The 27,902-nt window shown below is 48.6% G+C and overlaps 1 protein-coding gene and 2 pseudogenes across 7 annotated transcripts; 2 read left to right on the forward strand and 1 right to left on the reverse strand.

Annotated features, from left to right (window-relative positions):
* The first annotated feature begins 3,757 nt into the window (after positions 1–3,757).
* On the forward strand, positions 3,758–4,444 carry LOC127487427 (large ribosomal subunit protein eL19-like; annotated as a pseudogene).
* An 8,239-nt stretch (positions 4,445–12,683) lies between these two features.
* LOC138844360 (large ribosomal subunit protein eL22 pseudogene) lies at positions 12,684–13,407 on the forward strand (annotated as a pseudogene).
* Positions 13,408–13,849: 442 nt separating this feature from the next.
* On the reverse strand, positions 13,850–27,515 carry NACA (nascent polypeptide associated complex subunit alpha). 7 transcript variants are annotated; one of them, XR_011380091.1, is made up of 10 exons: positions 27,079–27,338; positions 26,199–26,270; positions 22,393–23,651; positions 17,982–18,608; positions 16,729–16,814; positions 16,480–16,557; positions 15,675–15,821; positions 14,949–15,077; positions 14,166–14,288; positions 13,850–13,974 (listed from the first exon to the last, which is right to left on the reverse strand). XR_011380091.1 is itself a non-coding variant. In XM_051832899.2 (9 exons), the coding sequence occupies exons 2-9, from the start codon at positions 26,266–26,268 to the stop codon at positions 13,960–13,962; spliced, it is 1,275 nt and encodes a 424-aa protein (XP_051688859.1). In that variant the 5' UTR covers positions 26,269–26,270; positions 27,079–27,338; the 3' UTR covers positions 13,850–13,959. The 7 variants fall into 7 exon arrangements, 5 of the variants coding, with proteins under 5 accessions (XP_051688859.1, XP_069908498.1, XP_051688860.1 ...); XR_011380090.1 differs by having other exon boundaries at positions 26,642–27,083; XM_051832899.2 differs by lacking the exon at positions 22,393–23,651.
* Between the last annotated feature and the right edge of the window lie 387 nt (positions 27,516–27,902).

The following is a 27,902-nucleotide window of genomic DNA, read 5'->3' on the forward strand; positions in this document are numbered from 1 at the left end:
CTCCCAGTCTCCCATGCGGATGCAGGGCCCAAGGACTTGGGCCATCCTCCACTGCACTCCCAGGCCACAGCAGAGAGCTGGCCTGGAAGAGGGGCAACCGGGACAGAATCTGGCACCCCGACTGGGACTAGAACCCGGTGTGCCGGCGCCACAGGCAGAGGATTAGCCTATTGAGTCGCGGCGCCGGCCAAAAAATGAATCTTTTTAAAAAATAATAAAGTGCATAAATCAGACTCTTGACTTCTCAGGGAGCTTCGGGCTTATAGAGGAACATTCTTAATTCCTAGCCCATAGTCACTTTCTTGACCCCTGCAGATGCCAACAGCAGTCTTCAGAGAATTGGTTTTATTTCTACTGGATGGGCTTTATTTTGATTCTTGCTCAATAAATTTTTTTACGATTTATTTATTTTGCTTAAAAGTCAGAGTTACACAGAGAGAGGAGAGGCAGAGAGAGAGAGAGGAGGGAGGGAAGGAGAGAGAGAGAGAGAGAGAAAGGTCTTCCATCCACTGGTTCACTCCCCAGATGGCTGCAGAGGCCAGAGCTGCGCTGATCTGAAGCCAGGAGCCAGGAGCTTCTTCCCAGTTTCCCATGCGGGTGCAGGGGCCCAAGGACTTGGGCCATCTTCTGCTTTCCCAGGCCATAGCAGAGAATGCGGGTATAGGGGCCCAAGGACTTGGGCCATCTTCTACTTTCCCAGGCCATAGCAGAGAGCTGGATTGGAAGTGGAGCAGCCGGGTCTCGAACCGGCGCCCATATGAGATGCCGGCACCGCAAGCGGTGGTTTTACCCACTATGCCACAGTGCCGGCCAATAAATTCTTAAAATATTTATTTATTTATTTGAAAGGCAGAGGCATACAGATAGGGTGAAACAGACAGAAAAATATGTTCCACTTGAGTTCTGTTTCCAGACTTGATAGGTTATGCAATATAGAAATAAAACTAATATCTTAACTCTAACACTGTATGTTACATTTTATATAAATAACTATGCTTTTCTTTATTTAAAAATTATTTATTTGAAAAACAGAGTGACGGAGAGGGAGGGAGGGAAGGAGGGAAGGAGAGAGAGAGAGAGAGAGAGAGAGAGAGAGAGAGAGAGAGAGAGATGGAGAGACAGAGACCTTCCATCTGCTGGTTCATTCCCCAAATGACCATAACAGCTGGGGTGGACCAGGCTGAAGCCAGGAGTGAAGAAGGTATGGCCTGGTCTCTCAGGTGGGTGGCAGGGGCCCAAAACTTGGGCTATCTCCTGCTGCCTTCACAGGCACATTAGCATGAAACGGGTTGTACCGCAATATTGCCCCAATATAGGTAACTTGAAATGCTTTGAAACTTTCAGGAAAATGCCGAAGGCCACTTAGGTTTTTAGGCCCTCTGTTAGGGTATATGATTTATTTCCTGATGATTATGAGTAGAAAACTGATTAAGCACAAAGAGAGGCAGAAACCTATAATTTCCATCTATATGAAGTGAGAACACGAATAAGTGCAATGATAACTGGTAAATTGGGGCCGGCACTGTATGCAGTGGGTTAAAGCCCCAGCCTGCAGTGACAGCATCCCCTATGGGTGCTGGTTTGGAGTCCTGGCTGCTCCACTGCTGATCCAGCTCCCTGCTAATGTGCCTGGGAAAGCAGCTGGGATGGCCCAAGTCTTGGACTCTGCACTCATGTGCGAGACCCAGAAGCAGTTCTTGGCTCCTGGCTTCAGATCAGTTCAACCCCAACCATGCAGCCATTTAGGGAGTGAACCAGCAGATGAAAGACCTCTCTCTCTCTCTCTCTCTCTCTCTCTGAATCAGAATTGGAGCAGCTGAGACACAAACCAGTGCCCATATGGGATGCCAGCATAGCAGGCAGAGGCCTAATCTGCTATACCACAATTCTGGTCTCCATAGAGATGTTTTTTTAGATTTGCTTATTTTTTTATTTTAAAAGAGAGAAGGGGTGAGACACACAGAGATCTTCTATCCACTGGTTCACTCCCCATATGGTCACAAGCCAGAAGCCAGGAGCTTCATCCAGGACTCCCATGCTGATGGCAGGGGCCCAAGCACTTGGGCCATCTTCCACTGCTTTCCCAGGTGATTAGCAGAGAGCTGGATTGGAAGTGGAGCAGACAGGACACGAACTGGCGCCCATAGGGGTGCTGGTGTCACAGGCGGCAGCTTTACCTGCTGGGCCGCAATGCCAGTATGCAGGCCATTTTAGATGGCGAAATCACCAACAAATACCGCAAAAATGTGAAAAATTCACTAAGTTATCTGCAAAGAAGATAATTGTTTACAATATGAGAGCTGAAACAAGAAGACAGAACATGTTCTTGTTCAAACTCAGCTGGAACTGCACAGCTCTGCATGTGTCCATGAATGACCACAAATTCACACAGAATCTGTAAATAATGAGGATCAACTATGTGTGCATGTATATATTTATAAATTAAAACTTGTGGTACCACTTATTAATGCATTTACCTTGTTTACCTGCCTCTTTCAAAAAAACAAAACACACACACACCTTTCAATTCATTGGGGCAAGAAGATTCTGTTGGTAGCTTTATCTGAGCTGCATCCTATTGAGGTTCTGGGAGTTCTCACAGCTACCTGTACCTGATAGAAGTATAATCCAAAAGGCAGGGACCTACCTGTCAAATGCACAACACATTCCTGAAAGAACCAATCTTGATTTCCTGCCTACCCTAATGAGCTGTGTTCACTGTACAGAGAGCTTCAGCCACCCTCACTTCAGTTTTGTAAACTGCAGAGAAAGTAGGGTCAGGTTGCCCTTTCCTCTGGTTCTGCATCATGGCCCAGAAGCCACCAAGAAACTTGGAGAGCCCAGCTCCAGTGTTCGCCAGCTTTAATTCCTTCAGAGTTTCTTCAAGGTGAAATTATCTTCTTCTGCTTGTCTAGGTAACTGAAGGGGAGAAGGGGATGTAGTTTTACTGCCCATTGTAAATGAGTTTTCTACATTCCTTCGGTAGGTTCAGTTGCGAGTGTAAGTTGTTGTAGTCTTGTGTCTGTGGACTCTCACCCCACCCTCTCCAAGTCAGAGGTTGAGAGAACCACTTTTTAATATCACCATTTGATTATATTTCTGGTTTTCAAGTAAGGGGAGAAGGCATAGCAGAAATGAGGCACCTTGAGAGGGTAAGGAGAGAGGCTTGTGTGAATTGCATCCAATTGATCTCTGGGTCCCTTCTTTAGAGCTTTCATGAAGCCCTCCATTATCCTATGAGAGCAACAGATTTCCACCTGTGTGCCTAGGTTTTCAGTGGTTGATGTATTCTACAGTTCCTGGGGTGAGAGTACGAGCAAAGAAGATTTCAATATTTATTATTATTTGAGAGGCAGAGAGCCAGAGACAGACAGAAAGCTCCCATCTGCATTTACTCCCTAAATGCCCACAACAGCTGGTGCAGGGCTGGGAAGACGCTGGGAACCAGGAACTCAATCTAAGTTTCCCACAGAGGTGGCAGGGACCCAGCCACTGGAGCCATCACTGTTGCCTCCGGAAGAAGCTCCTGACTGTTAGGGTTGGCCTGGCCCAGTCCTGGCTATTGTGGCCATTTGGTGAGTGAACCTGCAGATGAAGATCTCTCTCTCTCTCTCTCTCTCTCTCTCTCTGTGTATCCTCTCTCTGTGATATCTCTCTCTCTTCCTCTGTCTTTCAAATCAATACATCTTTAAAAAAAAAAAAAGACAAAAATCTATGGATGGGAGTTCTTTTTGCTACCTCAGCCACAGCCAAGAGCATGCTCAGGCTTCAGAAAAGACTTGTCTTCAGGGTCTTCTGCTATTAGAAAGGCCTAGTTGGATCCCAGTGAGACTCAGGAAATCTCCCATGCCAACTCCTGTCCACAGATCTGGAAGCTCTGGAGCCTGCGCCTGTCCATTCCAGGGCTCAAAGCCAGAAAAACACCTTGGCCAGGCGGAAGGGCAAACATATGGGCACAACAGCGCCCAGCCAACATTCAAAAGCCAGAGAAGGTAACCTGGAGGAGGAGAAGGAGGAGGTGGGTTCAGTCCAGTTGCTCAGAAAATACTGTGAATCCAAGACTGACCGCTCCATGCAACACAGCTGGCACCTGAACGGAAGGGGAAATGTGTGAAAACAAGGGGATTCTCAGAGAACACATCCACAGACAGAAGGCAGACAAGGCCCACAAGAAGCTTCGGGCTGCCCCGGCTGAAGCCTGCAGGTCTAAGACCAAAGGAGCAGGCAAACATCATGAAGAGCGCCTTCAGGCCAAGAAGGAGGAGACCATTGAGACTGTCCAGAGGCCGCTGTTGTGGCACAGTGGGTTAGGCTACTGGCATCCCATCTGAGTGCTGGCTTGAGTCCTGGCTGCTCTACGTCCGAACCAGTTCCTTGCTAATGTGCCTGGGAAGGCAGCCGATGATGGCCCAAGTGCTTGGGTCTCTGCCACCCATGTGGGAGAATCAGATGGAGTTCCAGGCTCCTGGCTTTGGCCTGGCCCAGATCCAGCCATTGCAGCCATTTGGAAAGTGAACGAGTATATGGAAGATCTCTTTCTCTTTTTCTCTGTAACTCTGCCAAAGGGGACTGGATCAGAAGTGCAACAGCTGGGACTTGAACTGATGCCCATACGAGATGCTGGCACTGTTGGTGGCAATTTAACCTGCTACACCACAGCTAGGCCCCAAAATAAACATATCTTGGGGAAAAAAAAAAAAAAAAAAAAGACCGTCCAAGGTCCAAGGAAGGAGACCAAGAAATGAATCTTCACTTCACCTCTCTTGTCTGCAATTAGTAGCATCAGTGATTACAGTGGATCAGCCATTCAATTAAAACAAACAAATAAATAAATGTTTAAAAAACCATTTTATTCCAGGGCTGGTGCTGTGGCGTAGTGGGTAAAGCCACCGCCTGCAGTGCCATATGGGTACCAGTTCGAGTCCGGGCTGCTCCAGTTCCGAACCTGCTCTTTGCTATGGCCTGGGAAGGCAGTAGAAGATGGCCCAAGTCCTTGGGCCTCTGCACCTGCATGGGAGACCTGGAAGAAGCTCCTGGCTCCTGGCTTTGGATTGGCCCAGCTCCAGCTGTTGCGGCTGCTTGGGGAGCGAACCAGCGGATGGGAGACCTCTCTCTCTTTCTTCCTCTGCCTCTCTATAACTCTGCCTTTCAAACAAATAAATAATCTTAAAAAAATTTTATTCTGATTTGCTAGTATTAATGTAATAATGTCATTTTCTGATTTGTAAACATATTCTTCTTTTTTTTTTTTTGACAGGCAGCGTTAGAGAAAGGTCTTCCTTTTTCTGTTGGTTCACCCCCAAATGGTCGCTACGGCCGGCACGCTGTGGCAATCCGAAGCCAGGAGCCAGGTGCTTCTTCCTGGTCTCCCATGCAGGTGCAGGGCCCAAGCACTTGGGCCATCCTCCACTGCCTTCTCAGGCCACAGCAGAGAGCTGGACTGGATGAGGAGCAACTGGGACAGAATCCGGCGCCCCAACCGGGACTAGAACCTGGGGTGCCGGAACCGCAGGTGGAGGATTAGCCAAGTGAGCCACTGCGCTGGCCTGTAAACATATTCTTATTACATCACAGCTATTCCAGCCTTTTCACTACAGTCTGCTATAGTTTTTTTTTTTTTTTCCTTTTTAAGGTTTTATTTCTTTGAGAGGTAGGGCTATAGAAAGAGTTAAAGACAGAGATAGAGATCTTCCATCAGCTGGTTCACTCCCCAAATGGCCGCAACAGCCAGAGCTGGGCTGATGAAAGCCAGGAGCCGGGGGCTTCCTCCAGGTCCCCAAAGTGGGTGCTTTCCCAGGCCATAGCAGAGAGCTGGATCAGAAGAGGAGCAGCAGAGACATGAAATGGAGCGCATGAGGGATGCCAGCGCCGCAGGCAGAGGCTTAGCTTACTATGCTGCAGAGCCAGCTCCGGTTTTTTTCTTTTCTAAGAAAACCACAGGGTGGATGGAGGAGAGAACTTCCACATTGCTTATGACGTTGTCTAATTACTGACAGTTTGTGGATTCAAAAAGCTTCCATAGCCTAAGCAGCTCATGTCAAGAGCCTCAGGTGATCACAGACATCATACATTAGAGTATTTATTTATTTATTTTTTTTGACAGGCAGAGTGGACAGTGAGAGACAGAGACAGAGAGAAAGGTCTTCCTTTGCCACTGGTTCACCCTCCAATGGCTGCTGCGGCCGGTGCGCTGCAGCCGGCGCACCGCGCTGATCTGATGGCAGAGCCAGGTACTTATCCTGGTCTCCCATGGGGTGCAGGGCCCAAGTACTTGGGCCATCCTCCACTGCACTCCCTGGCCACAGCAGAGAGCTGGCCTGGAAGAGGGGCAACCGGGACAGAATCCGGTGCCCCGACTGGGACTAGAACCCGGTGTGCCAGCGCCGCAAGGCGGAGGATTAGCCTAGTGAGCCGCGGCGCCGGCCACATTAGAGTATTAATTGTTAAGTTAACAACAGGAGTCACTGTGCACTAATTCCCCGTGCAGGATCTCTGTCCTCAATGAATTGTACTGTGAGAGTTAACTGTGAAACTAGTTCTGTGTGTGTGTGTGTGTGTGTGTGTGTGTGAGAATTGTTGAAATCTTTACTTAGTATCGTATTGATCTTCTGTGTATAAAGTTAATTGAAATTAATCTTAACGGAGAATGGGACTGGCAAGGGGGGAGAGAGGAGGAGGCTTGGGAGTGTAGTGGAAGGGCAGGTATAGTTATAGTATATGTAGTATATATAGTATATATATAATAAGTGTATTCCTAAAGTTGTACATATGAAACTTGTATTCCTTAAAAAATAAGTTAATTGGTTCACCCTCCAATGGCCGCCCCAGCCAGCGCACCGCGCTGATCCGATGGCAGGAGCCAGGTACTTATCCTGATCTCCCATGGGGTGCAGGGCCCAAGCACTTGGGCCATCCTCCACTGCACTCCCTGGCCACAGCAGAGAGCTGGCCTGGAAGAGGGGCAACCGGGACAGAATCCGGCACCCTGACCGGGACTAGAACCCGGTGTGCCGGCGCCGCAAGGCAGAGGATTAGCCTAGTGAGCCACGGCGCCGGCCCAAATAAAACAAATCTTAAAAAAGGATAAACACTTCTCTGAAAAAAAAAAAAAAAAACACACTATAGACCAATACTATTTACAAACACAGATGTGAAAAATTTTAAATAGAATATTAGTAATGAGATTCTATCAGTGTATAATAATACTCTACAACCAAGTTAAATTATTTTGGGAATACCGTGGTGGTTTAATCTTAAGAATATCAATAACTATAATTTGTTTTGATCATATTAACATATTGTAATAACTGCTAAAAATGTTTGATAAAAACTAGCATCTGAGGAGCCAGCATTGTGTCATAGCAGGATAAGCCGATGCCAGCATCCCATATGGGCACCAGCTCGAAACCCCACTGCTCCTCTTCTGATCCAGCTCTTTGCTATGGCCTGGGAAAAGAGTGGAACATGGCCCAAGCCCTTGTGCCCCTGCACCCACGTGGGAGATCTGGATGAAGCTCCTGGCTCCTGGCTCCTTGCTTCTGTCTGGCCCAGCTCCTATTGCTGAGGCCATTTGGGGAATGAATTGTGGAGAATTAGCCCAGACTAAACTGTACTCTGGTACCATTTAACAAGGCTAAAAGCCACACCTGGAAGGATCAAATTATTTCCAAGTAATTAACTGCATCCTAGAACAAATATCAAACTATTAAGAACCTAACAAAGTAAAATTCACATGTCTGGCACTCAATAAAAAATTAACACACATGGGGCCGGCTCTGTGGCGCAGAGGGGTAAAGCCCTGGCCTGAAGTGTTGGCATCCCATATGGGCGCTGGTTCTAGTCCTGGCTGCCCCTCTTCTGACCCAGCTCCCTGCTATGGCCTGGGAAGGCAGTAGAGGATGGCCCAAGTCCTTGGGCTCCTGCACCTGCATGGGAGACTTGGAAGAAGCTCCTGGCTCCTGGCTTCAGACTAGTGCAGCTCTGGCCGTTGCGGCCATCTGGGGAGTGAATCAGCGGATAAAAGACCCCTCTCTCTGTCTCTACCTCTCTAACTCTTTCAAATAAATAAAATAAATCTTTTTTAAAAAAATAACACACATGTAAAGCAGGAAAATGTGACCCATGTTGCTCATGGGGACCCTGCCAGCTGATAGGGATGGCTCAAAGGCCACCCATGTGAGACCTGGATTGAATTCGCAGCTCCTGGTTTTAGCTCTAGTCCCAATCTGGCCATTTCAGGAATTTGGGGAGTAAACCACCAGAAGGGAGCTCTGCCTGTTTCTCTGCCTCTCAAATAAGTAAATAAACTTTTAAAAAGGAAAAAAAAAGTTAGATTTAAATACAATTATCTGAACCATCACATGAAATGTGAATGCTCTTTAAAGTCCCAGTTGAGGTTGGCATCATGGCATGGCAGCTGTTACCTGAAGTGCCTATTGTCCCTTATGGGCGCTGGTTTGAGTTCTGGTTGCTCAGCTTCTGAAAGATAGAAAGCCCAGATGCTTGGCCTCCTGTACCCATTTGGGAGATCCAAAAGAAGATCCTGGCTCCTGGCTCCTGGCTTTGGCCTAGTCCAGTCCTGGCAGTTGCAGCCATTTAGGAAATGAACCAGTAGGTGGAATCTCTCTCTTCCCTTTCTCTGTAGCTCTGCCTTTCAAATAAGCAAATCTTTAAATAAAAAAATTCCCAATTAAAAGACAGAAATTATCAGATTAATAAAATAGACTCGACTATATATTGCCACAAGAAACCCACTTTAAATAAAGAGAGGAGTGGGTGTTTGGCCTAATAGCTAAGCTGCCAGTTGGGACACCCACATCCCATATCAGAGTGTTTGGATTCAAGTTCCAGCTCTGATTCCAATGACAGCTTCCTGCTAATGTGTACCCTGAGAGATAGCAGATGATAAGTCAAATTGTCAGGTCCCTGACACCCAGAGGGGACACCCGCATTGAATTCCTGTCTCCTGGCTTTGGCTTGGCCCAGCCACACCACTGTGGGAATTTGGAGATTGAACCCAAATGGGAGCTCTTCGTCTCTCAAATTAATAAGCCAATAATTTAAAAATATGTATACAGACACAATTAAGAAAAAATTAATAGCCAACATTCAATAGATGTAACACATCTATCCATATCCATAGAATAAAAGACAAAAAGCACAGGATATTTCAATAAATGCAGAAAAGCAATTGAGAGCATTTAACAGATTCAGGACAAAAACACTCAACACTGGAAAAAGAGGGAACTCCTCAATTTTATAAATAAGAGCAACTAAGAACAAACCACAGCTAAACATCTTACTAATGGTGAAAAATTTAGTGATTTCCTTTTAAGATCAGGAAAAAGACAAAAAAGTTTATCCCTGTCTCACTTGCTCTGTGTGGTACTGGAGGGTCTACCCAGGACAATTAGGCAAAGAGAAAATAAAAGGCACTGAGAGGGGGTAGTTGTTTGGCACGGCAGTTAAGATGCTCTGAACAGCCCCATTTCACACAGGAGTGTTGGTTAGTCTCAGCTGCTCCGCTTCCGGTCCAGCTCCCTGCTAATGTGCCTGGGAAAGCAGCAGAGGGTGGCCTCTGCCATCTTCATGGGAGACCTGAATGGAGTTCCAGGCTCCTAGAAAATAACGTAATTCCACACATTTTGAAACTGAAGATTAACTAGGTTTTTAAACAAAGATTCATAATTTTTTGAAAGGCAGACAGAGAGGGAGAGACAGAAAGAAATCTTCCATCTGCTGGTTTATTTCCCAAATGGCTGCAACAGCTGGGGCTGGTGCAGGCCAAAGCCAGGAGCCAGGACCTCCATCTGGGTTTCCCACGTGGGTAGCAGGGGCTCTAGTACTTCAGTCATTTTTCACTGCTTTCCCAGACACCGTTAGCAGGGAGCTGGATGGGAAGTAGAGTGGCCAGGACTTCAACCAGCACTCTAGGATGCTAGCATCACATGCAGTGCCTTAACTGTGTGCCACAACACCGGCTCCTAAAGAGATCTAAGACAAACCAAAAGAAAGGTGTCAAGGAAACCCCTTTGAAGAAAACACAAACACAGCTATGTGTGATGAATATCCAGGGGAATTAGCAACTTTATGACCTTGATGAGAGGCAGACTGCACTGGATCGGAAGGAAATGAATACAGCTGTATCTACCCCTACCGATAAATTTTAAAAACAAGTTAGAATTGAAAATAATTTGCCGGCGCCGTGGCTCAATAGGCTAATCCTCCACCTTGCGGCGCCGGCACACCGGGTTCTAGTCCCGGTCGGGGCACCGGATTCTGTCCTGGTTGCCCCTCTTCCAGGCCAGCTCTCTGCTATGGGAGTGCAGTGGAGGATGGCCCAGGTGCTTGGGCCCTGCACCCCATGGGAGACCAGGAGAAGCACCTGGCTCCTGCCTTCGGATCAGCACGGTGCGCCAGCTGCGGCGGCCATTGGAGGGTGAACCAACGGCAAAAAAGGAAGACCTTTCTCTTTCTCTGTCACTGTCCACTCTGCCTGTTTTTAAAAAAAAAAAAATTGTAGGACGTTATGTGTTAAATAAGTTTTACTAAAAAGTTGTAACACTAGCACAATTTTATTTTTGGTATATTAAGAGCACCATCTTATGTATGGATGCTATAAAACAGTAGATTATGATAGGGATTACATGCATTTATTTACTTGAGAGGTAGAGTGAGAGCTCTCATCTGCTCGTTCACTACACCAAGATCTACAACTGTGGGGACGGGAAAGGTCCAGGTTGAGGCCAGCAACTGGAAACTCAATCCAGGTCTCCCAAGAAAGTGGCAGGAACCTAAATACTTGGGCATTAACAGGAAGCTGGGGTCAGGAGATGGAGCTAGGCTTTGAACCCAGGCATTCCAATATGGTATGAGGTATGAGGTAGGCACCTCATAGCTGGCCTCTTAACCCCTAGGCTGAACACTTGTCTTTTTTTTTAACAAGCAGAGTGGACAGTGAGAGAGAGAAAGGTCTTCCTTTGCCACTGGTTCACCCTCCAATGGCCACTGCGGCCGGCGCACCACGCTGATCCGATGGCAGGAGCCAGGTACTTATCCTGGTCTCCCATGGGGTGCAGGGCCCAAGAACTTGGGCCATCCTCCACTGCACTCCTTGGTCACAGCAGAGAGCTGGCCTGGAAGAGGGGCAACCGGGACAGAATCCAGCCCCCCGACTAGGACTAGAACCTGGTGTGCCAGCGCCGCAAGGTGGAGGATTAGCCTAGCGAGCCGCGGTGCCGGCCCTGAACACTTGTTTTAACGTGTTCCTTTTGGGATTAAGGGCACACTGGAGACCCACACAACAAAACAAGCTGGGCAGTGGGTATACATATAGCCTTTTATCTGTTTCAATTATTTCCCATTGAAAAATTAAGTAAAATGGTATAAGAATCATACAAATAAGAAGTTAGCCAAACTGACCTAATGAATGAGATTTTCTTTGGGAATCAGAAGGGTCACTTAGTCAATGTCCAGTGCCAATGATTTCACACCGACCTTTAGCAAAGGCTTCTATATATATTTTGGGAGAATTAGGTCTATCTTCACATGTGGTCAGAGCAGTTTTACTTAAAATGTCATTGTTAAAGTATTCTAATACAAGTGTTTCAGCTTTACATCAGGAAGAATTCCTTTTAAAAGCCTCATTCAAATTACACATCTCCTAATGTGCGAACAAATTTAATCAGTCTGGTGAACAGAAGCTAGTTGCATATCAAGCACGGTGGGGGAAAGCAAGCAAAGTGATGTAGCAGTTCTGGAGAATGACAACACAGCACTGGGGACAGGAATGGCTGTGCTTGAGCAAGATCCCTAGCAAGTAATCCAGACTTCCCCGCTTGTGACTTTCTTCCAGGTCCTCAACGCGGGTGCAGGGGCCCAAGGACTTGGGCCGTCTTCCACTGCTTTCCCAGGCCATAGCAGAACTGGATCAGAAGTGGAGCAGCCAGGACTCGAACAGGCTCCCATATGGGATGCCTGCACTGTAGGCAGCCACTTTACCCACTACGCCACAGCAATGGCCCCAGTTACTACTTTTTGTTTGGAAGAGTGAGGATATTTGAAGTTAACATCCCAAAACTTTTTCCTGAAATGGAAACTGTGTTCACTCTAATTTCGCTTCAAGGGGCTTATCTGTATCCTTGTAAGGGTTCTTTTCATCAAATGATCCAAACTGCTTTACCCATGTGAGATAGCCATTATTCTTTGCAAAACTTGATTTTCTAGGTGTGAGGTAAATGAGAAGACCCAACTCTCCTTTCTCTACTCCTCAGCTTGCACTCACATCTGCTAAAGTCTTCTCACAGAATTATCAAAATGAGTCTTAGTTTAGCTCTAAAAAAACCTCCCATGGTATTAATTTATTCTAACATATTCCTTCTAGGTGTATTCACTTGTAGTTTTAGGAGTTTTGCTTCTAAATTTACTTGTGGCCTGTTTTTAAATTTCATCCTTCTGCTCCCCAAACTGTTCTCTGACAACCCAAACTCTCATACAGTTAATCTTTATCATAAATGATTTTTCTTATGTTCTAGTTTGCCTTAAGACAGCACTGGTCTTCACCTATCCTCATCATTACTTTGTAAACAACAACAACAAAAAAGCCCACGTGTATATGCCACAGCAGCAGACTCTTCATCTGCATCCATCTTCTCTAGTCCTGTACAAGCACTTAGATGTCAAAATTAAACTCCCCAGAGGCCACACAAGCCTCAGTGTACATTGAGAAGACTGTATAGATGGTAGCATGCGATTACATTCTGAGAAACCTACCTAAAGCTGTGAAACACCTAAGTTGGAAATGCACTTAGGCTGCTGCTATGGTGCCCGTGAAAAAGCTTGTAGCAAACAGGGGCAGAAGCAGGTTCTGAGGTTCACCCTCAACCCCACCCACCCTGTAGAAGATGGAACCTGATACTGCAAATTTTGAGCAGTTTCTCCAGAGAATCAAATTGAATGGAAAAGCTGGGAATCTTGGTGGAGGGGTTGTGACCATCGAAAAGGAGCAAGAGTGAGATCACCATGACTTCTGAGGTGCCTTTTTCCAAAAAATATTTGAAATATCTTGCTAAAAAAATTTAAATAATCATCTACATGATTGGTTACAAATAGTTGCTAACAGCAAACAGAATTGGGAATTATACTTCCAGATTAACCAGGATGAAGAGGAGGATTAAAACTCATTTATCTGGACTATTTTGTATGAGTTCTTGAATAAAATTTGGGGGAAAAAAAAAAAAGGCAAGAATCTGTTGCTTACCCTGGTCCCCTGTGCCCAGCTGGTATACTAGATCACATATTGCCAGCTCAGGAAAAGATGAAAATTCAAACTCGCAAGTACAATTTTTCTTTTTAAAAAAGATTTATTTGCCTTGGAGAGCAGGAGGATAGCCCAAGCATTTGGGCCCCTGCACCCACAGTGGAGTCCAGAAACAAACTCTTGTCCCCTAACGTCAGCCTGGCCCATCCCTGGCTATTGTGGCCATTTAGGGAATTGGATGTTAGACCTCTCTCTCTCTCTGCCATTCAAATAAATACAATAAATCTTGAAAAACTTCTTACAAAGGGTGAAAAGACTGAGATTTTAACAAAAAATTTGCTTATTTTCATTTTATTTGAAAGGGAGAGAAGCTTGAAATCATGGGGGTGTTAGGGAACAAACAATTTGAGCTATTATCTGCTGCCTCGTAGGGTGTGCCTTAGCAGGAAGCTGGATCAAAAGTAGTGTAGCTGCTACTAAAATTAAGCACACTGACAATGGGATGTGGTTTTCCAAACTGCATCTTAAAGACCGCACCAAATAAGAAGCTTCCTGGTTTTTCTTGGGGGAAGAGACCAAGCACCTACTGAGTTCATCCAACAAGAAGCCATAACTTTATTAATGATAGAAACAGTACAAATTTCAAACCAAGCTGCAGTTACTCTTTGAAACACCAAAAAAGATCCTTGTTTTTCAGATGGTTACATTGTTAATTCCTGTAAGAGGGAAAAAAAAAAAAAAAAAGATAGTTAGAGGTAGTTATAGACAGCATGGGCAAATCCAGGTCACTAAAACCTAAGGCAACTCAGAAGAGGCTTTGGGATGAGGCTTCTTAAGTGGCTGATATTAAGCAGAGAAAAAATGATGCCACTCTTAATTGGTCAGGGCAGAGGGCTTGGACACTCACCATAATAGCATTTACAATATCATTACTGTTGTTCTTCAGGGCTCGGACTGCCTTTGCTCTTGACACATTTGCTTGTGACATGACCAACTCGATATCCTTAACTTCCACACCCGTCTCATCGACCTGAAAGGAGAGGGCAAGAGTAACTTCAGTAGTTCTTTGGAGTTAGTTTCTTAAATCTAGATAATATAATTCAAAAGCCACTCAACTCAATGCAAGCTGAGTGCCTCAAGCAGGGCCATTTGCATATTTATAATATCACTTACAGGCTGCACCAAATTTTTTTTTTTTTTTTTTTTTTTTTGACAGGCAGAGTGGACAGTGAGAGAGAGAGACAGAGAGAGAAAGGTCTTCCTTTTGCCGTTGGTTCACCCTCCAATGGCCGCCGCTGCAGCCGGCGCACCGCGCTGATCCTGGCAGGAGCCAGGAGCCAGGTGCTTTTCCTGGTCTCCCATGGGGTGCAGGGCCCAAGCACCTGGGCCATCCTCCACTGCACTCCCTGGCCATAGCAGAGAGCTGGCCTGGAAGAGGGGCAACCGGGACAGAATCCGGCGCCCCAACCGGGACTAGAACCCGGTGTGCCGGCGCCGCAAGGTGGAGGATTAGCCTATTGAGCCACGGCGCCGGCTTCAAATTTTCAATTTACAAATTAGCTTGTTAAAGATTTGCTCAATTTCAAGTCCTGACAGCAGTTGCCTCTGGCCTGAAACAGTAAAGTCTTTATCCGCCAACACAAACACTGCTATTGAGAGGATTCAAAGTGTAAGACATTTCCTGGTATACCTCTTCCTCTTCACTCTCCTCCTGTACGGTTGGAGTCTGTGTGTTTTCCTGAATGTTTGAGACAGCTTCACCTTGAACTTTGAATTTCTCAGCTGCTGCCAGCTGTGCTTGCTGAGATAAGTCCTCAATCTATAGGGCAGAGAATACAGGAATTGAAGTAATTAGTGTGCATGAAATAAAAAATCATGTATGTATTCTCAAAATCCTCATTCTTTTTTTAAGAAATTCTTCTAGGTCTCCCAGGTGGGTGCAGAGACCCAAGCATTAGGCCAACTTTCACTGCTTTCCCAAGTCATCATTGGGACTTGAATCCATGCCCATGTAAGATACCTGCACTATAGGCAAAGGTTCAACCTACTACACCATAGTGCTGGCTCCTATTTATTTATTTGAAAGCCAGAATTAAAGAGAGAGAGAAATCAAAGTCCCTCAAAACCCTCAGTCTACACCCACTTACTAAATAGCTTTAACTGCTTCCCCCTCACTCAGCCTATGTATCATTGTACAAAGAGAAGTGGTTCTCAAAGAAGGGTGATAATGCCTCCAAAGAACAGCTGACAATGTCTGGGCAATTTCTTGGTTATCACAACTGGATACAATGCTGCTAAATGTCTAAGATGTACAGGATGAATGGCCCTTCCACCACAAAGAACTATCTGATTCACAATGTCAGTAGTCGAGGTTGAAAACCCTGATCTAGAGTAATCCACAGAAAACTGTACTCACCTTGGCTTCCCCAAAAACTATGTAGGTATCTGAGGCTGGGCTCTTGTAGACATCTGGTTTTGTGATGACAAAGAGGATATTCTTAGATTTCCGGATAGTGACTCTAGTAACCCCTGTAACCTGTCGAAGACCCAGTTTGGACATGGCCTACAGAACAGAAAAGAACATCAGGTTTCAACTTCTTAGAAGTAGCTCCAGGAAGCAAGGAACACAGTAATACAACACCCAAAGCAAAGTCTTTTCCCAGGTTAAAAGTTTATACAATAATAGAGAATCGTTTTTCAGGATTCCTGGGCTTTCTCCAATAGTGGCTTTTATATGACATTAATTTTTTTTTTATTTTTATTTTTTTATTTTTATTTTTTTTTGTATTTTTGGACAGGCAGAGTGGACAGTGAGAGAGAGAGAGACAGAGAGAAAGGTCTTCCTTTGCCGTTGGTTCACCCTCCAATGGCCGCCGCGGCCAGCGCGCTGCGGCCGGCGCACCGCACTGATCCGGTGGCAGGAGCCAGGAGCCAGGTGCTTTTCCTGGTCTCCCATGGGGTGCAGGGCCCAAGCACTTGGGCCATCCTCCACTGCACTCCCGGGCCACAGCAGAGGGCTGGCCTGGAAGAGGGGCAACCGGGACAGAATCCGGCGCCCCGACCGGGACTAGAACCCGGTGTGCCGGCGCCGCTAGGCGGAGGATTAGCCTAGTGAGCCGCGGCGCCGGCCTATATGACATTAATTTAACTAAGGAAGATTCTACTGCTACCAAGGGTTCTACTACAGATCCATTTTATCCTTGCGTATCACTCAGTTTTACCTTCCGTGCCTTCTTTTCACTCCGACTCTGTTTTGCTTTACTGACTGGTTCTTCATCGATTTCAGCTGCGGCGGCCAGCTAAGATAAAACAGCTTTGAGTTAAATGAAACTAAGATCTAGATACCACATGTTCCACAGGGCTTTCCCTTTATTAAAGTTCACAAGTCTCCAATACAAAAGTCATCTGTGATCAACTCTGACTGTCCAATGCTCCCATGATTCAAGGACACATACCACTAGAATACCTACCTGAGCCTGCTGCGTGGTTGCCTGTGTGGAATCTTGTTCCTCAAGCTCTGGCACTGATTCATCACTGTCAGATTCTGTTCCAGACCCTAAGACAACAAACAACTTTTACATTTCATAGTACAGATGGTAAGGAGGAGGTACCTCACCACGGCCTATCTAGACTACAGGTCACTGCTCTATGCTAGACCTGACAAAGTTAAACATTTGTAAGCCAACTGGTTTGTGTGAGGCCAGCTTGAGAGCCTCGAACTCGGTCATAAAGTAGTGTGTACATATCTATTAAAGTCCTAGTCCCAGAAACGAGAGGTAATCACTAGATATAGCCGAGCAGTTTATGCACTATAACTGCTTTCTTTCCCTTGAGGTCTTTATTTCTTGGCACAAATAAACACCAATGACCCATTAACTCCAATTGTACCCAATAGCACAACAATCCTGGAAAAGTTCTGGTAGAAGGTATCTCCATATATACTTAAGTGGAAAACAATAGAATTACACTGTAGAGGCAGAAAAAGCAGGGTGCTTTCCCTGCATCCTTTAAACTGGGTTGGAGGAGGCCAGAAGCAGTTGTGTACACACATTCAGCCTTATTTTCAAGCCATCCATCATAGTGATTTGATTCAGTCAGCATAGCTGGAAGATTCTCAGTGGCAACTTACAGATCCAATAAGTCATTTTCTCTATTAGATACTGTCCTATGACTTCCTCCATTTCTTCCAAACACATTAAGTTTCTCTTCATTGAAAGGCCAAGCATCAATAAAGACTACTGAGGGAAAAAAGCGTACATCTGCACCATTCTGAGGCTATAAAAAACAGGTCTCTACATTTTAAAGAAAAGGGAGTTCCTGGGCAACTGGTCATTACTAAGAAGTGAAAAGAAGTTGACATTAACTTCAGATTCCCCAATAGTTAGCAAATCCCAGGCCCAGGGACAAGGTTAGTGATGTGATAGGGATTAGAGCAAATCAAAGTCTGCAAGGTCTTGGTTTTCAATGTCACATCAGGTAGGTAAAATAGATGGCAGACCAAGGGTTTATTCTGGACCATACCAAACTACCTGAGGTGATGAACACCAAGATTCAATCTCTCATTCCTAGAGCTTTTGCATTTAGAATTATCACTCTATGTTCTACGTCTAAACACAAGCAGATACACTGGAGAAAGCGGCGCATCCTAGGGTTAGTACTGGTGGGTAGCCCCCAAGAGGGGTGTGGGCAACACACCATGCACACGGCAAACCAAGGCAAATACCCTTGTTGTTCTTCAGAACAGGCTGCTTGGCAGAGGGGGTTGGGGCAGGGATCCCAGCAGGTTTAGGGGTGGGCATGTTGACGAGGACCGACTGGAAAGGCACTCCCCCAGAGATTGGTTCCGGGGGGATCAGAGGCGGCAGCTCATCCTCATCAGCAGGGGCTGCGGGCTTAGGGGGTGATTCCAGCACCAGCCCAGGTGAGGACGGCAGAAATTGCTGTTTAGGAAGCAGAGGGGGAACTGGGGAGGGAGCAAGAGGCAGAGAGACTGGTGGGGTGGATGCTGGAGAGACAGATGCTGATCCAGCTTTAGGAAGGCCCTTCTCAGAGGCAGCTGCTGCTGGAGGGGGAGATGTCTCAGACTCAGGGGGAGGAGCCAAGGGACCCTTTGGGGAATGAAAAGAATCTTTGCCTTTCACAGGAGAAACAGGGACCACTTTTGCAGCCTTTGCAGAGTCTTTGTGAATGGGGACTGTCTGTAGAGGGGCTGTAGCCAATGCTGAAACAGGTCCTTTAGTATCAGTCTTAGCTGAAGGATCCAAGCACACAGGAGCTGAAGTAGCAGAACTCTTCTTGGGTGGTGGACCTTTCTGAGTGGGAGCTGTCACGACGGGTGCACTTTCTGGAGCTGGAGCAACAAGTACTTCTTTGAGAGCTGGTAGCCCTTCAGAGGCCTGAGGGGCAATGGCCTCAGAGGTACTTTTGACTGACACTGGGGAACTAGAGGAGCCTTTGAGAGAGACAGGAGTCACAGGTAGAGGACTGGGAATTTCTTTATGGGATGGGGCAGCCGGGGCTCCTTTGGAGGATGGGGTTGCTGGGCCACCTTTGGGTGCTGAAGTGGCTCTGGCCTTTTGCGGGGAGGGAGGTGTTGCAGCTGGGGATATGGGAGCCTCTTTGGAGGGTGGAGCAGCTGGGACGCCTTTGTGGGCTGGAGTGGCGACCATCTTTTTGGGAGAGGAAGGAGCTGCAACTGGAGGCGTGGAAGCCTCTTTGGGTGGAAGTGGAGTCATGACTGGGCAAGTGGAAGATTCTTTGGGTGATGGCGTAGCTGGATCTGCTTTGGGGGTCGGGACCTTTTTTGGGGGAGAAGTGGCAGGAGTCAGGGCCCCTTTAGGGGCTGGAGGTGTCTCAACTGGGGTAGTAGAGGCCTTTTTAGAGGATGGAGCCTTTTTGAGGGAGGGAACAGTTGTAGCTGGGGGAGTGGGAACCCCTTTAGGTGATGTAGGTGGGTTTGGTTTGGTGGCTGGGGCTTTTTTGGGGGAGGGGAGAGTAGCATCTGGGGAAGTAGAGGCCCCTTTGGGGGATAGGGTAGTTGGGGCCTCTTTGGGGGAGGGAGGTGCCACAGCTGGGGAAATAGGGGCCTCTTTGAGGGCTGGGGCCTTTTTTGGGGAGGAAGGAGTTGCAGCTGGGGGAGTGGGGACCTCTTTAGGGGCTAAAGTTGTTGGGACTTCTTTAGGGGGTTGGGTAACTGGGCTTCCTTTGAAGGATGGAGCCTTTTTGGAGGTGGGAGTAATTGCAGCTTGGGGAGGGGGGGCCTCTTTGGGAGACGGGGGTGCCACAGCTGGAGAAGTGGGGGTCCCTTTAGGGGATAGGGCAGCTGGGCCTCCTTTAGGGGCTGGGGCCTTTTTGGGGGCTGGAATAGCTGGGCCCTCTTTGGGGGAGGGAGGTGTCACAGCTGGGGTCACGGGGGCCTCTTTGAGGGGTGGGGTAGTGGGGCCTCCTTTTGGGGCTGAGGCCTTTTTGGGAGAGGGAAGAGTTGCAACTGGGGGAGTGGGGGACTCTTTGGGGGATGGGGTAGTTGGGACTTCTTTGGGGGAGGGAGGTGTCACAGCTGGAGATATAGGAGTCCCTTTAAGGGCTGAGGCAGCTGGGCCTCCTTTGGGGGCTGAGGCCTTTTTTGGAGAGGGAAGAGTTGCAACTGGGGGAGTGGGGGACTCTTTGGGGGAGGGAGGTGCTACAGCTGGGGGCAAGGGAGCCTCTTTGGGGGCTGAGGCCTTTTTCGGAGAGGGAGGAGTTGCAACTGGGGGAACAGGGGACTCTTTGGGGGAGGGAGGGGTTACCGCTGGGGGCACAGGGGCCTCTCTGGGGGGTGGAGTAGCTGGGCCTCCTTTGGGGGCTGAGGCCTTTTTTGGAGAGGGAAGAGATGCAACTGGGGGAACAGGAGACTCTTTGGGGGAGGGAGGGGTTACCGCTGGGGGCACGGGGGCCTCTTTTGGGGGTGGGGTAGTTGGGCCTCCTTTGGGGGCTGAGGCCCTTTTTGGGGAGGGAAGAGTTACAACTGGGGGAACAGGGGACTCTTTGGGGGAGGGAGGTGTTACTGCTGGGGGCACGGGGGTCTCTTTTGGGGGTGGGGTAGTTGGGCCTCCTTTGGGGGCTGAGGCCCTTTTTGGGGAGGGAAGAGTTACAACTGGGGGAACAGGGGACTCTTTGGGGGAGGGAGGTGTTACTGCTGGGGGCACGGGGGTCTCTTTAGTGGGTGGGGTAGTTGGGCCTCCTTTAGAGGCTGAGGCCTTTTTGGGAGAGGGAAGAGTTGCAACTGGGGGAGTGGGGGACTCTTTGGGGGATGGGGTAGTTGGGACTTCTTTGGGGGAGGGAGGTGCTACAGCTGACGGCATGGGAACTTCTTTGGGGGGTGGGGTAGCTGGGCCTCCTTTGGGGGCTGAGGCCTTTTCCGGAGAGGGTAGAGATGCAACCAGGGGAACGGGGGACTCTTTGGGAGATGGGGGTGTCACAGCTGGAGACATAGGGGTCCCTTTAGGGGATGGGGAAATCGGGCCTCCTTTAGGGGAGGGAGGTGTCACAGCTGGGGGCAAGGGAGCCTCTTTGTGGGGTGGGGCAGCCGGGCCTCCTTTTGGGGCTGAGGCCTTTTTGGGGGAGGGCAGAGTTGCAACAGGGGGAGTGGAGGTCCCTTTGGGAGATGGGGTAACTGAGACCTCTTTGGGAGATGAAGGTGTCACAGCTGGGGGCGTGGAGACCTTTTTGGGGGATGGGGCCTTTTTGGAGGAGGGAATTGTCACTGCTGGGGGAGGAGAGTCCTCTTTGGTAGATGGGGTAGCTGGGACCTCTTTGAGGGCTAACGTTTTTGGGGGCTCTTTAGGGGAGGGAGTCACAGCTGGGGGAACAGGGACCTCTGTGGAGGATGGGGCCTTTTTGGGAGAGGGACAAGTCTTAGCAGGGACTCCTTTAAGGGATGGGGTAGCTGGGGGAGTGGGAGCCTCTTGGGAGGATGGAGAAATAGAAGACTGCTTCTTGGCTGGTGAGCTTTTGGGGCCTTGCACAGACAGACTGGCCTCTGGAGGAGAGGAAGTTTCCGCTGAAGGAACAGCAGATGAGAGATTCCCAACCGGAGCATCAGGAAGAGCAGACCCCTTCTTAGCTGGAGGTGTTTTAGTCTGAGGAGATGCAAGAGGTCCCGAAGGAGACGGGGAGCCAGCCGGGCAAGTCAGAGAGCCCTTGGAAGATGCCGTGACAGAGGCACCAGCACCCTCAGGAGAGGAAGTCACAGGAGCCAGTGCTGAGGTTTGAGAAATACCATAAACTTTCTCTGTGCCTGGAGAAGTCCCAGCTGGGGGAAGAGAGGGAAAGGGCATAGACTTGGGAATTTCAGGGGCCAGGGCCAAGACATCTGCAGAAGCAGAAATAGTCTGGGAGGATAAAACGCCAGGAGGCACAGGGCAACTTCCAGAGGCTTCAGGAGTCACAGGTGAAGTAGGAAGAGTGGAAGTTCCCTTTGTAGTAGGAGCTGAAGAGACAGCTCCTTCTGGGAAATGGCTGCTTATAGTGACAGCAGAGGCACTTGTGGGAGTTTTATGAGCCACAGGGTCTCTACTTTCCAAAGAAAATGGAACCACGGGTGAGGTGGTGAAAGAACCTTTGAGAAGCAGACTAGCAGGGTCCGTGCTTATGTGAGAATCTGTCTCAATGATAGAGGCTGGGGATTTACCACCTAGAGGAGCAGCAGCAGCAACTGCTGACTTATCTACAGGGAGAGCACCCACAGGGCTTTTCTTTGCTAGGGCAGCTTCTGGAGAAAGTGGCATGTCCAGAGAAGATGCTGTCTTTTGAGGACAAGGGGAATTTTTAGGGGCTGCCAAGGCCAATGGTGGTAGAGTAGGGTCATTCTCGGTGGAGAGTCCTGCCTGGGCTGGACAAACAGGGGCTCCTACAGGACAGGATGATATAGTTTGAAGATCTTTTTGGGTTGGGAACTTTACCAACTCTGAAGTGGGGAGATTTTTGAAGTCTTCAGGGACTGGCTGAGGAGAGACTGGTTCTGCCAAACCAGCTATTGCTTGAGTAGGAGCAAGCACTTGGGGAGCCACAGGTGCCGCAACCATGGCGCTAGGGGAAGTTGGTTCTTTCCCACTTACTGGACCAGATGAGATTGGAGAAGAGACAGAAGTAGCTACCTGAAAGGTAGTAGGTGCTGCAGAAATTGTAGAGGGGTTAGTAGTCATCACAAATGGGGAGGTTCCAACAGAAGAAATGGGTGCTTCTCCAATGCCTGTTCCTGAAGAAGGAAGAATCTGTGTTCCAAAAGGCTGCTGCTGAGTGGCATTAGGAGAGCCTTTAAGAACAAAAGGGGATGTAGGAGATAGTGAAGAAGTGGTTACATCTGGGGAGTCAGAAGGACTGTAGATTATGGGCCCTTTGTTCACTGATGGAGCCAGAGGGGAAGCTGCAGCTCCTGTGGGAAGAGTAGTCACTGGCTCATTTCTGGAAGGAAGGGGAGGAACGGCAGACCTGTGAGAGAGGTAAGATGCTCCTGAAGAAGGCTCTAGAGAAGTGGTACGCAGTGTGCACGGATCATTAGGCTCTCTCTGACCTAATGGTTGTACAGGAGAACCAACAGAAGAACTCGGATGTAAAGGTCCAAGATGAGAACCCAGCATGGTGGGGAAAACTGAGGGGCTGCTGGGAGCCACAGTCTTTTGAGAAGAGGTTACCACAGGAATAGACTGGGTTGAAAAGGGTAAGGCAGCAGGTGGACTAACAGGCTCCTTCAGGGGGAGGTTTACAGGGTTTTGTGGAGAAGTCAGAGCTGAGGAAGTGACCTGAGAAGTAATGGTCAGGGGAGTGGCGGGTGGTGTCTGAGGACAGGAGGCTACTCCAGATGGAACAGATGCCAAGGGGGTTACAAGGTTGGAGGGAAGAGCACTGGCAATACCTTTCGGATTAGGGACTCCTTGAGGGGGAATTTGAATAGGAGAAGTCTTTGATTCTGGAGCAGTGGGGCCTGATTTAGATGTCACTGAGCCTGACTCAGCTACAGCAACTGCAGGTGGTGAGCTAAGAGGTGGAAAAGTAGAACTCTTTGGAACTGAGTGGGGAGCCAAGGCAACCAGAGCCAAGGGAGCTGAAGGGGAGTGGGCACCTTTCAGAGTTGGAGCTATCATGGGAGAGGCCAGAGCTAAGGCTGCGGGGGAGATTGGAGGCCCTATCAGGTTTGGCAGGAAAACCGGGGTGTCAGGGGCAGTTCCCAAAGGCAGGGCTGTTCCAGAAGATGACTGGGGAAAAGGAACTTCAAAGGGGGTTGAGGCAATAGCAGAGGGAGGAGGGAACGGGGAAGGCTGGTTAGCAGTTGCCAGAGGGCACTGTTGGGGGGCAAGGGAGCCAGGAGGGGGAAGGGCAGGTCCAGGCTGCCCTAAGGCAGCAGTGACACGCATAGCTGAAAAAAGCACAGTTGGAAAAGCAAAAAAGAGATAAAGAAGGGAAGGAAAAAAAAACAAAAACAAAAACAAAGGTGAGTTATGCAGCCCAACTTGGCACAACATGCCTCACAGGGAACACTGGAATTTAAAATCTGAGATTTGAGAGTCACCACACAGGATTAGATGAAGGTGACAGGCAACAAACCTTCCCAAAACACCTATCAGTGTTCAAGAGAATACATTCCTCTCCTCGTCTCCCCACACTTCCCAAGTTCTACTAAAATAAACCAACTATTTTAGGACAGGAGGACAATGTAAGACAAGCTTATCTGTAAGAGGGAGCACAGGCCCAGAAGGCTGGGAACAGCTTTGTAGTGTGTTCCACTGTGCCCTCCAACTGCCTCCTGAAACGGACCCCACTCCTAAGCATTTCACACAGTCGACAGAACTACCACTGAAGAACAGCTGTGCTACCCTGTCCACCCAAGGAGCGTGGTCTGACCGAAACAGATACTGAAAACTGGAACTCGCAGTGACAACAATGGCAAATCAGAGCTGAATACGGAAAAAAACAAAACAAAACAAAACAAAACAGAAAATCAGGGTGTGTATACTTCCAGGCTTCCACTAGGAAAAAAATCTGTGCTAGAACAGTTTTAGGAAATGGGTGCCTGGTACAATTTAGTCCTTTACTAAGTCCCTTAGCTTCCTTATGCCAAGTTACTTATTCATCAAAACCAAAAAGAAAACAAACAAAACCAACCATGATTGGGCTGGCCTCTAGTCTCTACAAATCTTCCTTGGTAATGTTAGATCTTCAGACATCAATCAAAGATGAATAAAACCTCCAGGGAGACAGCTTAGTCACAAGGGTAGGGACTGTATTATGAAATTGTAACCCAACTTGTTAAACCAGACTGTAGCTCTATTTTGGAAGGAGAGAATTAGAGTGGAGAGAATATACTGGATCCTTACCCACTAATTTGGACAAGTTATTTTTCATTCTCTCAAAACAGACCAATACTTGGCACTACAGTAAAACTGCGTAAAAGGTTTTGTCATAGAGGGGCAAAACACCATTGTCTGTCATTCAGGAGTAACACAGGGTTAGATTAACAAATGCTCAATGCCTAGAAGGGGTGTTAAAAAAAAAAAAGCCAGTAGCATTCAAAATTCACTTAACCAGTAATTCTGAAGTTCTTATGGCGTCCCACTGTAGAAACGCAAATGGTTCAACCATTTTTCTCCAGAGAATTGACAGCTCAAAATCTCAGGATTAGAATACACTTTTACCTGCTTTGTTCCCTGAACTAGTTACTTCATTCATTCTATTTAACTACAGACAGAACCTGTGTTCTAGCCAGCACAGCTTTATTATAAACCTGCACAAGCTCAGACTATTCAGGTGTATGTATGTTTAAGTAACACTGTCGGGACTGCTTCCGAAGTATATGGCATTATAGTTAGAAAGCTTGAAACCAGAATACCCTACATGTACCTGAACTTCACTCTCTACATTTGTAAATAAGTTGTTCAACGAAACAATCTCTAAAATATACCGCCTAGCATTAAAACTACAGGATCTACACTAGTCCTTTATTTCCCTCTTCCTTAAGATCTGTGTGGGTCAGTATTTCACACTGCTCACACCCCAGCTCCCGGCCCCCTCCTCTCTTAGCAGCTGTAGTAATCCCTTCAGCTGCTAAAATCAGACAGGTGGAGAGGGAGAACCTCAATGCTTTCAGCCATAAACAACTCTATTTTAACTCCAAAAGATGCCCTTAAGCGACAGGTGGAACTTGAAGAAATATTAAATTTACCATAAACACAGGGGAGCGGAGGTCACAGCCTGAAGATGCCTTTCATTTAATACTGCACGACTTAGCAAGACTACCACCTCAAGTCTTCTACAGAGACATGTTCTAAATAGAATTCAAAACCTGCCTTCACACCATATTCTCCATCCACTATTTCCAACACCTAAGACGAGGCAAAGGCAGGCTTTGTTTCAATCAATCCCGAGTGCCAGATGATAGTACAGGCATTATTCCAGCACACCAGAAATATCTCAGCACCCACCCATAAGGCAAGCGAACCGACTTCGGAGAGCTCTGGGGCCCAGCAGGACACGGTTACCACCAGCACCCGTGTCATCCAGACATGTGATGAAGGCACTGTGCCAAGCCCTGCTATCTAAAACCTTGATCCAACTTGCTGGCTGAACTTCTCAAAAGCTCAGGTCTCCCTGGCCTGCCTGTGTGACCCAGTCCTCATAGGCAGGAATCCCTGAGCCCAGCACAGCCTCTTCTGAGGCAGTTGGCTAAATCACAAAATAGGCTAGGGGGCTCCTAATGTCCACACATCCTAAGGGTACTATCTTTTAGCCCACCCCCTGAAGAAATCCTCCCAGGATGGCTGTTACCCGGTAAAGCTGCAACCCCAACTTCAATGACAGCTAACTCTGAAAGGTGGCAGCAGCCCACATCCCCTTCCTCACTCCCCCTCCCCCAGCAAAGGCCTCAGGGTCCGTGTTAATGATGCGCAGGCGGGCGAAGGGCACCTACCTGTCTCGGCCTGGGGCTGGGGCAACTCCTGCTCTGTGGCAGGGACGGTTTCTGTGGCTTCGCCGGGCATTTCTGAAGGAAGGGAATAAAAAGGAGGCCTCAATGGACAGGCAGGAGTCCCCTCTTTAACCCAGGGTCAAGTATCCTCTAGAACTCCGCGGAGGGCTCCTGAGAAAACAAGTCACGCGACAGTTTGGCGACAACCCGCCCCTCCAAGGCAGCAGGGAACGGGCAGAAATCGACGCGACCCTCAGGACTCCCTCCGGCAAGCCAATCACCTCTCCTCGAGCCGCTTCCCACTGCAAACACGGGTCGTCCCGGTGGCCCGGGCTCGTCTTATCCCACACTCCAAACCCCACCAGGCCAGCGGGAGCCAGTGCGTTCTCCACCCGAGGGGCGGCATTCCAGTCCGGCTCCCGAGCGCGGGGGGCTTCAGACGCTACCTCGAACCCCCTCCCCTCTGCCCAGTCTTCGGGGGTCAGCAGGGGAGAAGGCGCGGGGGGTGGGGGCGTCTAAATCCCAACACTCGCTTGTCACATAAGTACGGTGTGAGGGGTTCGAAGGCCGTGACCCCGTAACCTCCGGGTTCTTACGAAGCCGTTCCCAACAGCACTCGCACTCCGCTTCCGCCCACCTACGACAACGGCCCCCCATGTCTCCAGGCCCGGACGCAGGGTCCACGGCCCCCGCGGCCCTTATGCCCTGCTTTTGCCCGACACCAACGGCAGTCCCCATTTTGTCCTGAGGCCCAGGGACGAGCAGAAAGCCCGTGGGCTCATAAAGCCTCCAATTCGCCTGAATTCTCAATCCCAGGGGCGGCCCGGCCTGCAAGAAGGGCGGATGGCTGCGGATAGAGAGTAGCGGCGCAGACAGCACTTACTGTGCGGGGAACGCGGAACCAAGATGGCGGCAGAAAGAGAGCGAGCGAGAGCGTGACCCACGCCTGTTGCAGAAGGCAGCGCGGCGCGCGGGGGGCGGGGCCCGGATCCGATTCCGGGTCAGGAGGCGCAGGCAGCCACTTCCTTTGCGTGACCGTCCGGTTGTGCCTGGGGCCGGGGTGGCGGCGAGGTCTAAATAAGGGAAGAATTCCGAACTGGGCGAGCTCGTCCGGCCGGAACTCGGCGCGGCCCTCAGACACCCGCGAGCGTGTGTGAGAAACCGTGAGAAGCAGGCTCCGGCTTTCGGTCGCCAAAGTCTCGCGGTTGGCGTCTGTGGGAAGGCGCCTTCGCGATTTCCCTGCGTGACACCACAGCGGGAAGATGGGGGACCATAAATTAGAGCGAGAGGCTCAGAGGTGGTGTTCACAGCGCCGGAAAGGAGAAGTGACGTAGTTCTATTGGAGTACACGACGCTGAAGTTGTTACAGCGTGTCCCCCTCCCGGGAAAACAGGCACACTCGCAGTTTTTTCTGCCTGCTCTTTTGGGCGCGTCCTGGATATCCTTAGACATCCATTTTAGGAGTGCAGGTCCTTAACGCAGTCTTGAAAAGTAGAATGTGAAATCAGCACTTTGGTAAGACAAGGGCCACTGACGCCCATACTCTCCTGGAATAGGACGCAGCGAACACGTCCTTGAATTCTCTAAGCCATTTAAGACAGTTGCGGCTGCTTTTTGCGAGAAGTGAAAATTATTTTTATTTCTTTGAAAGGCAAGAGTAAAGGTACAGAGAGAGGCTCACTCTCCAAATATCTGCAGCAGCTGGGG

This window comes from Oryctolagus cuniculus, chromosome 11, assembly GCF_964237555.1.
Source record: "Oryctolagus cuniculus chromosome 11, mOryCun1.1, whole genome shotgun sequence".
Taxonomy (NCBI): Eukaryota; Metazoa; Chordata; class Mammalia; order Lagomorpha; family Leporidae; genus Oryctolagus; species Oryctolagus cuniculus.